The sequence below is a fragment of the Nothobranchius furzeri genome, chromosome 16, assembly GCF_043380555.1.
Source record: "Nothobranchius furzeri strain GRZ-AD chromosome 16, NfurGRZ-RIMD1, whole genome shotgun sequence".
Taxonomy (NCBI): Eukaryota; Metazoa; Chordata; class Actinopteri; order Cyprinodontiformes; family Nothobranchiidae; genus Nothobranchius; species Nothobranchius furzeri.
In genome coordinates, this window is record NC_091756.1 from 30,105,688 (window position 1) to 30,116,140 (window position 10,453).

The 10,453-nt window shown below is 42.3% G+C and overlaps 1 protein-coding gene across 7 annotated transcripts in view; it reads left to right on the plus strand.

Annotated features, from left to right (window-relative positions):
* grid2ipb (glutamate receptor, ionotropic, delta 2 (Grid2) interacting protein, b) overlaps nt 1–10,453 on the plus strand; it is a 55,152-nt gene that overhangs the window by 10,117 nt on the left and 34,582 nt on the right. For 6 of the 7 annotated variants that reach the window (XM_054749078.2, XM_015963521.3, XM_015963520.3 and 3 more), the window contains one exon: nt 90–244. In XM_054749078.2, coding sequence (XP_054605053.1) covers nt 90–244 — 155 coding nt within the window. Of the gene's footprint in view, nt 1–89; nt 245–4,828; nt 5,171–10,453 lie in introns of those variants that run through there. The other variant, XM_015963524.3, reaches the window with a different exon arrangement.

Genomic DNA, 10,453 nt, shown 5'->3' on the forward strand with positions numbered 1-10,453 from the left:
GAGGTCACAGCATCCACTCTGTGACATTTTTATTGGTTATTTTGTTTTTAAACCTCTCCTAAGACGTCCATCGTCTTTGTCCCCGACAGGTGGACCAGATTTTAGGAGACGAGCCAGAAGTCAAAGATAAACTCTTTTCTGTGCTGAAGCAGTTCGCAGCAGAGAAGAGAGTAGAGTGGCTGGCCTCGGTGCTGCCGGACATACTCACCACTGATGAGCATCGACAGCTCATCTCCAGCATCAGGTATGAGTCAGAGGTTTTTACAGCCCGACACAGTGGGGAGTACAAGTGTGGGCACGGAGTAAAGAGATGATTAAATAAGTGGAGACACATTTATTAGCACTAGCTTCTGGAGTCTTCTTCTCATTGTTCCTCTTGCTCTGGATTTCAACATGTTTCCTGTCAGACGGCCTACCACGCTGCTGATGTGAGACACAGCTGGGTGTTAGAGTGAAGCCAGTCACAGTCGGCTTCAAACATCCTGGCCTGGGATCAAAGAAATAGGAATCAAAATGAATCCAGCCTTGAAAGAGTGTTGAGATACGATGGTCTTATTATCAGATCTTGAAGTTAACGGGATGCTGTATCTCATGCAATGTAGCACAATCGTGTGAAACGTTTAATCCATCCAAACTCCTATCTTTAACTCCATATCTTTGCTGTAGCCCTTTTTGCATTTTCTGAGGTCAGTTAGCCTTGATTCTGATTGACTCCAAAAGTAAATAATTTGTAGATGAACATCCTTAGATCTAAACCCATCCAGTGGTTCATGAGATAACAGGGTTGGTTGTAATAGTTTGAGAGCTTAAAGGTCCAATATGTAAGTGTAGTGAAATAATCACAAACAGGTTAATGTCTGAATCATTTTGGAAGGAAGGTTACATTAAATAGGTTTCCTTTGCTGCTGGCTGGGGGGGTTGTCCATTTTTCTCCTTTCAAAATGACCAAAGGAGGACATATATGGTGTCAGATGGGTGCCAAAACCCGTGACGGGCCCACATCGTGCGTGCGAACGAGACTCGCACGTGGAAGTTGGAACCTCTCGAGTGAAAATATACATGGCGAGAAGTCATTTGTACACTGAGAGGGAGCAAACTGTGTCTGTGAGCACACAAGGATGTGCACAAGTGACAAACCTGCGCGCACGCGTTGGCCAACGAGCACATGGCAGAGGAAAGCATGCGCGTGGCAGCCTCACTGTGCATGTGGCAGCCTTTCTGCGCGCTTGGTTTCTGATTCTGCTCGCTCGGCTGTTGGGAGTTTTGGCAATCTGGAGGCGTGGCCTGTGGCTGATCCTTTCTGTCCTCTGATTGGTAAGTTTTTTTCCGCTCCTTACCCTCTACCTCACTGGCCCATCGGCTTCCTCTCGGAGCACAATGGGGGTAGCCGAAGAACAAATCTGATTTAATCTTTAGTAAGTACTGTCATAGCTCAGCTGGTAGAGCTGATGACTTTCACTCGGAGGATCCAGGTTTGAATCTAGGCAAGGACAACAGATAACATATAAGGTTATTATTATTATTTTTATTCCAGTGATATCTTTTACAGTTATGATCGTTCAACTGTCATTAAATGTCCGAATAGTCTTTGTTTACAGTCTGTGAGCACGCATGGTTACCAAAGCTGCACCGGCATTTGTAAGTTGACACAGGCTGGCAAAAAGCTCCAGAGTTGTGGGAAATAAAATGAAATTATTTCTCATACGCCTAAGAAGAACGGCATCTCCTTGTTTTACTCTAAAGTCAGGTAAAGAAGGCTAGAGGCTAACGTTGAGCCTGCTAGCGGTGAATTAGAAACAAATAACCACCTTAAAAACATCTCGTTATTCTTTTGTGTGTTCATAATGTGTTTCTGTCCATAATCCATTTTTTTGTTTTTTTTTTCTTACACAGTTTAGTAAAACATTTTTGTTTACTATACATGTTTCAGCTTGTAGCTCTAGCGATCCTCAGAGATCGCAGGTGATGGCGGTGTCACTTCCTTTTATCCGCGGGCAGCAGAGGACAGTGTCGCCCTCTACTGCCCGCTTCCTCCTTGTTGATGAAAAATGTGGAGTCATTCACGAAATCCCATGCAAACTCTGCAATAAAACATTCGTAGGAGAAACCGGATGCCAACTCAACACACGAAAAAAATAACATCAAAGGGAGTGCAAGAGGGAAACAAGTCGAAGACACACAAGAGCAGCAAAACAAGAAGCAGAAAGTACAATAAAGAAATCAGCCGTAACAGACTGCTGCACAAGAGAAAACCACATAATGGACTGGGACGGTACATGGACCAGAAATACAGAACAAAAATATAAAAGATGGATCGAAGAAGCAATAGAGATAAGGAGGCGTGCGTACAGGATCATGAACAGAGATGATGGAACTCATACATTGGATCACGCGTGGGACAGTGTCATCAGCAAGGAGGACGCGAGCAGTTGAGGGCGACGCCGTCCTCTGCTGCCCGCGGATAAAAGGAAGTGACGTCAACATCACTGGTGATCTCGTAGGATGGCTACAGCTACTAGCTGAAACATATAAGGTAAATAAACAATTTTTACGAAGCTGTGTAAGAAAATAACTAAAAAATTGAATATCTCAAGTTGCTTATATCAATTACCAACAGCCCAATAATACGATAAAATGTGTTTATCTACTTATCAACTTACTGTGTGTGTGTCTTGTCTTCATGTGTTGTCTGGAATCTTGTGGCGCTGATCTGGAAACAGCTGCTCAGAGTGGACTTGTTTGTTTTGATGCATGGACTGCAGTACCCATGTTTGACCACAGGATGTCATTCTTACTTCATGGACCTTTAAAGTAATGTGCTAGGAATGTTTCTCAGCATCTACGGCACCGACATCAGAATCAGAAAGCTTTTATCATCGTTGCACAAATGTTGTGTTTAGCATAAGAAAACATGAGATAGAAGAAGGAAGAAGTAAAAAAACACATACATAAAAAATCATCTTCAAAGAATTCAGTAAATGATAGAAAACAAATATATCTTTGTCCACTACAGTGGACAACCCTAACCCGTCCACTAATGAAAATTAACCTCTCATCTCCATTTGTCCTCCTATTCCATGTTTATTTTTACATAAATCAGCTCTTAGTGTTCACATTTCAGTGCTTTTATGCAGGATTTTTTCAATTAAGTGTCCAAAAAAAGAAATATCACATGGTCCTAGGTAGAGAAGTATTCAATTCCGGGCCTGGAGGGCCAGTATCCAGCATGTTTTAGTTTTAACTCTGTTTCAACACCCCTGACGTCAATCAGCAGGTAATTAAAAGGCTTCTGCAGAGCCTGATGAGCTGCTGCACATGTGATTCAACCACAAAATGGCGGTGGTGGGAACCTCCCATTTTGGCACAAAAACAGAATTGGATCCTATGGACACGAAGTGTCCAGTATATATGTTGATGGTTGCAATTGAGGGAACGACGAATGCGACCAAGTACAGGGATATCCTGGACAAGAACTTTCTCCAGAGTGCTCAGGACCTCAGACTGGGCTGAAGGTTTACCTTCCAACATGACAATGACCCTAAAGCACACGGCTAAAATAACAAAGGAGTGGCTTCACAGGGGGCTGAATACTTAGGACTATGTGATATTACAGTTTTTATTTTTAATACATTTCTAAAATTTTGTGTTTTTCTGTCAATATGGGGTGCTGTGTGTACATTAATGAGGAAAAAAACAACTTATTTCAGCAAACGGCTGCAGTTTAACAGAGAGTGAAAAATGAACTGGGGTCTGAATACTTTCCGTACCCACTGTATTTATGACTTGAACAACGTATAAACTTGAACAGTGCGTGTTTAGTTTAGAGATCTTCTAGGCTGACTTTCATGAAAATGAAACTAAAATATGAGAAATAATGTATCCACTGTAAGAATATGTTTGTAGTGGATTGTCATTATCTGTTGACTGCCACCAGCATGCTTGCTTCTCCAACAATGTGTGGTTATAGTGGTTACTAAAGCAGCCAGGTGTACTCGGAGCATTTAGAGGAATGGTCACTTTTGTGTTTGATGATCTTGATTAGCTGTGACGGCCATCTTGAACTGGACTGATTTCAAACATTAATCAGTTGTAGACATATGTGTAATGTTGACTTTCTGAGAGTTTCATTCAAACCTGTCCTGTTTATGAAATAATCCCCAAACAGGCAGGAAATAGCTTTTATCTGCCTTTTCTGTTGCAGTGTGAGCGTTGGTATTTTTTTGGCAACACTGCATTTAGAGTTTTGTTTCCCCCAACAAACAATGTTATACTGGACTGAGTTCTGTTTGAGGATATTTCACAGTTAGCAGCAAAACGAGGAACTGGCAATGCGAAGACCTCTCACAGCTGGAAGACGTATGTGATCATCATCCACAAACGTATTGATGTGGTCCAGGCGTCATGGAAACTTGCATCACTACTCATGGCCATGCAACCCCTTTAAATAATTAACCAACACCCGATGCTGCCTCCAAGCAAGTTTTATTTGTAGGTGTGTGGCAAAGCATCCCCATGAGACAAAATAAAGCCAAATCACTAAACTATCTCTGTATGCAGCTATTTGGCTTTCTGTCTGCCAAAATGAGCCGGACTGGTGCCTCGCTCTGGATCCCTCGACGATTTACCCACAGATTGTTGTTCTGTTATATGAAGAGCCAATGAAACCTTTCTCTCTCTCTCTCTCTCTCTCTCTCTCTCTCTCTCTCTCTCTCTCTCTCTCTCTCTCTCTCTCTCTCTCTCTCTCTCTCTCTCTCTCTCTCCCTCCCTCCCTCCCCCTCCCACCATGCTGGGCTTTGTTCTCTACTACTACTACTACTACAGTCCACTATCTGCTGCTTTTAGGTCTAAAAATATCCTGATAAAAGCCTTCCCAACACCTGAGCAATCACGAGTCATATCAACACCATCCCCCACCCATCTCCTAACTTTCTTACCTCTCTCCATCTTCCAGGGAGAGGTTGTATTTTGCCTTGGTGGATTTTCTTCACATTTTTCCGCTCTGAGCTCAGGATGCTCCCTGCTGTCTGTCCAGGCGGTGACGGTTTATAGAGGTTAACGTAGGGTCCCATCGCATCAGAAATCTACCTCATTACTAATTTAGGTGTTCTAATATGCGCTCAGTGCTGGTATCCTAACAGTGGGGCACAACTAAAGCAATGAATTGTTTTGGGTGAGTATATTCTCTTTCTTTTCTCAGATAATTTTTAGTTTATTTCAATGTTTGGCTCAGTTGCTTTAAAGAGCACTGATGAAAGTGTGATTTTGTCTGCAGGTTGGGGTGTGGTTACATGTACAGAAACAATGTTCTTTCTTCTGGTGTGACAGGACTGCCCTTGATGCACTGAAGCTGTTGGTAGTCCACAACAACCTGCAGTTTTTTCAATGTAATTGGTTCGCTTTATGGGTTTCCTGCTGACTACTCGGTGTATAGTGTCTGCTCTGAAGGCAGCGTTCTGCTCACATCTGCATTGGTAATGTGGATGTGATCGTCCAGCCTTAGAAGATGATTTATTTTCACCCTAAACTCACGATCCCAATTACTACTGACAGCCACAGGCAATAATTATGACCATAGAAGTGCAAGTGGCCATATTTGTTTATTTGTGCTTTAAATTTTGATCCATCCATCTATCCATCCATTTTTGGCCGCTTATGCAGGGTCAGGTCGTGGGGGCAGTAGCCTAAGCAGGGAGGCCCAGACTTCCCTCCTCCCAGCCACTTGGGCCTCGCCTGGCCAGCCAGCTGGGAACTCTTCTATTCAAATAAACCCCCCTGAGAATTCTAACCGAGCCAATCAGCACTGAGCAGCGTACGTCCCACGCCGCAATGCTCAGTTTCTCAAAAACAATGAAGATAGCGTTTGAAGTGGAATTTGTTGCGGCTCTTTCCTTTGTTCTAAATGACTTGGACATGTCTTTAAAAGCACGAGTAGAAGCGCTAAATGTCTTTCCTCTAAAGAAAGATGTTTGCTCCATCGCCAGACGCCATTCTTTGACTACAGCTAAAAAGCTACAGCGTCACACTTTTTTGATCGGTTATCCCTTATGGAAGAAAAATATATGTAACCATATATTGATAAGCAATATATGAACGCAAAATGTGAAAAATTCTGAGGTGTCAGAAATATATTAGACACTATACCAGCATAATAAATAGCGATATATGTAGTAATACATAAGGAATTGCCACTTTTCATATATTGGTGAATATATTCCATTATATATTTACGTTAGTGACCCATCATTTAAGGGATAATATACCACTGAAATATATTGTGGGATATATTGTCATATTTATTTACTGATATACCAGCAAAATATATAGCGACAAATGTAGTACTACATGAGGAATAGTCGTTTTTCTTAAATTGGCGAATATATTGTGTTATATATTTACATAAGTGATCCATCATATAAGAAATAATATACCACTGAAATTAGTGATGCACCGATATGAAAAGTTTGGGCCGATACCGATATCTGATATTAAGATCACTGTTACAGCCGATAACCAATATTTGTCAATACCAATATACTGACATTAATGCTTCTAAAATCAGCAGATTTTGTATAGAATGAAAATTATTAAAGCTGAATTTACATTATTATGTACACACACCACACACATTTGCGATTCTGAGATGATTTCATTCACTGTTCACATGACTAAACAAATACACATCACCCACCTCTGGAGCCAAGATGGAAAAAATATTGGTTGTTAATATCGGCCCGGTTTTATTCATCTAACCGATTCTGATATGTTAAAAAATGACTAACATTGGCCAATACCGATATTGATACCGATATATTGACCATCCCTAACTGAAACATATTGTCATATATATCTAATTATATATCTTTATAACATATTGCTTTATATGTAGTAGTACATAAGTGCTGCTTTTCATATATTACGATTTACGTAAAATGATATGTTACATGTAGATATGTGATAGTATAATACTTTACATATGGATACATTTTGTCATATCTTTCATTTATTAAAGTGGATTAACTAAATGGGCAATTTTTCATATTATTTTACCCTAACCCTAACCCATCTGACTGTTTATTCTTTAATATATTTGTTTAACCTGTCTCTGAATGCTATACCTCTCTCTCATGTATATATAAATATATATGTATGTATATATGTACACACATGTTTGTATGTGCATGAATATATTACATATATTCCGATATTTGGTGTTCATGTAACTTTGCATATGATTTAGAATGAGTTATCAGATTTCCATATATTGGATTATATTGTTCAATATATTACTGTATATTATACAGTATTATCCAATATATTTTTCTTCTGTAAGGGATTTTTGAGCTGGCTAGTCCCGCCCCTCATGTGCCTCTCTGCCTGTGAGTAAACAGTAAACAGAGGATGAGTGGCAGGCCAGGCTAACTTGGGTCAGCTCCTCCAGGGAAATCCTAAGGCGTTCCCTAGCCAGCTGAGAGAGATAGTCCCTCCAGCGTGTTCTGAGTCTTCCTTTAGTTCTCCTCCTGGTGGGACATGCTCGGAAAACCTCACCAGGGAGGCTTCCAGGAGTAGCAGTGGGAATTCGTAAGTTTTTATCAATATCAATGGCACTGTCGATTCAGTCTATCGATCCAATCCCTTATCAATTCCAGAGTAGTTCAATAGGTGGCAAAAAACTAACCGCACACGGCCTCCTGCATTATAACTGTCGGTTTATTCATGATAAATAATCAGCTGTACCTGTATCGGTTGTAAATATCTTTCCATAAGTTGTCTTTTATGCTCCTTGTGAAGGAGAGTCATCTTCTTGTTTGGTGCAGTGTTGCTGTAGCTTTTGCAGAGTGGGGAAAATCTCACAACAGGTTTGTCACTGGAGTCTGCTAGTGTGGAGGTGTATATACACGAGGTAAATGACACTAACATGATAGGCTGTGTTAGTTGATTAGTTACCTGCAGTTTTAACAGGAGAGGACGTGTGAGCGTCACCGCTGCTGCTGCGTTGAAATTCACTAGTCCAGAGCAGGTCAAAACACATCGTTAACTCTAAGTTAAGTGTACCCAAAGACTTTTTCCTTCTCTTGATGAAATATTCACTATGCAGTTATTGCAAGGTTACCCTGTTGTTCTGCTTTCACATAAAGTGTAGTGTACAAAAGTATAACCAAACTTTTGAACATTTGTGCCGTTTAGACGCCACGTTTCCTGCTTCTGTAAGCTACGCAACGTAGGCTGTGACTTCATTCGCGCCGACTGGAATTGATAAGGGGAATCGTTTGCAAAAGTGCCGAACAATTCCTAGGAATTGAAACAATGAGAACCAGTTCTCAACAAGAACCAGTTTTCAATTCCCAACCCTATCCAAGAGGCATCCTAACCAAATACCAGAGCCACCTCAACTGGCTCCTCTCGATGTGGAGGAGCAGCAGGTCTACTCCAAGTCCCTCCTGGATGGCTGAGCTTCTCACCCTATCTCTAAGGGAGAGCCCAGACACCCAGCAGAGAAAACTCATTTTGACTACTAGTTTCCACGATCTCGTTCTTTCTGTCAGTACCCAAAGCTTGTGACCGTAGGTGAGGGTAGGAATGTAGATCGACCGAGTAACTCAAGCTCCTTGTCTTCTGGCTCAGCTCTCTTTTTTCACCACGACAGATCGGTACAACGCCCGCATCACTGCAGATGCAGCACCAACCGCCTATCGATCTCACACTCCATTTTTACCTCACAACACCGCAAGATACTTAAACTCCTCCACTTGGGGCAGGACCTCATTCCCGTCCTGGAGAAGGCATTCTACCTTTTTCCGATTCAACACCATGGTCTCAGATTTAGAGGAGCTGATTTTCTTTCCAGCTGCCTCACATTCAGCAGAGAAACGCTCCAGCAAAAGCTGGAGATTACGTTCTGATGAAGCCAACAGGACCACATCATCTGCAAAAAGCACAGACCTGATCCTAAAGCCTAATTTAGCTTGAATCAAGATTGTAGCCTCAGATTTAGAGGAGCTGATTCTCATCCCAGCTGCTTCACATTCGGCTGTGAACCGCTCCAGTGAGAGCCGGGGATCACGTTCTGATGAAGCCAACAGGACCACATCATCTGAAAAAAGCAGAGACTCAATCCTCAGGCCACCAAAACAGATCCCCTCAACACCATGGCTGCACCTGGAAATCCTGTCCATAAAGCTATGAACAGAATCAGTGAAAAAGCGCAGCCTTGGTGGAGTCCAACTCTCAACGGAAACGAGCTCTACTTCCAACCTCTGACACGGGACCTAACAGCCCGTATCACTGAGCCTGGAAGCTCATACTCCCAAAGTACCCCCCAAAGGGCCTCCCGAGGGACGCAGTCGAACGCCTTCTCCAAATCCACAAAACATGTAGATTGGTTGGGCGAACTCCCAGTCACCCTCCAGCCAGGATCCCCCTACGGGTACAGAGCTGGTCCAGTGTTCCAAGGTCAGGACGAAAACCACATTGTTCCTCCTGAATCCGAGGATCGGCAATCCGTCGGACCCTCCTCTCCAGAACCCCTGAATAGACCTTAACAGGCGATTGCTACTAAATCCTGAAACAAAAACAAATATGCTAGAAAGAATCTTCTAGGACTCAATGACACAGGAGTATTTGAGTGAGTGCCCCGTAAAGGGTGTGTGTCTTACTTGATGTACTTGATTACATGAGGCGTCATCATCATCATCATTTTTATTCATAGAGCCCCTTACAGGCATGAGGCATGCCACCAAAGTGCTGCACAGTAACTAATTAAAACTGATAAAATCACCAAATACAATTAAAACCAACAAGTAAAAATAGAGTTAAATCATGTAAAAGTTTAGCAACATCTAACCCAGAGTTAAAAGCCAAACCATAAAAGTGGGTCTTCAACCTTGTTTTAAAAATTGCTGCTGATGGAGAGAGCCTTACAGGTAGGGGAGATGTGCTTCCCAGTTTTGGTCCTGCTATGGAGAACGCCCTACCCCCTCTAGTTTTTAGCCGAGCTCTAGGAGCCACCAACAACCGGCTCTCGGAGCGGAGCATTGGAGCAGGGACGTAAGGCTGCACCAACTCCATCACATGAGCTGGAGCCAGTCCATTCAAACCCTTAAAACTGTTAAAAGGAGTTTAAAACAAATTCTTTTGCCAGCCAAAAATCTCACTGCAGCATTCTGAACGAGCTGCAGACGAGCTACTATACCCTGACTTACCCCGATTAAGGCAGAATTACAGTAGTCTAGGCATGGGGTTATAAAAGCATGAACCATAGTCTCAAGATCCTGTCTAGATAAAAATGACCACTTTAGCCAACCGTCTCAGGTGATAAAAACATGAGGATACCGCAGTACCAACATGGGCATCAAAACACAGGGCATTGTCCATCTTCACTCCGAGATCAACCGCTGTGGCACCCAGGCAGGATTTCAGGTCACCACAGTCCACCTTGGAAGAGGCAGATCAATTA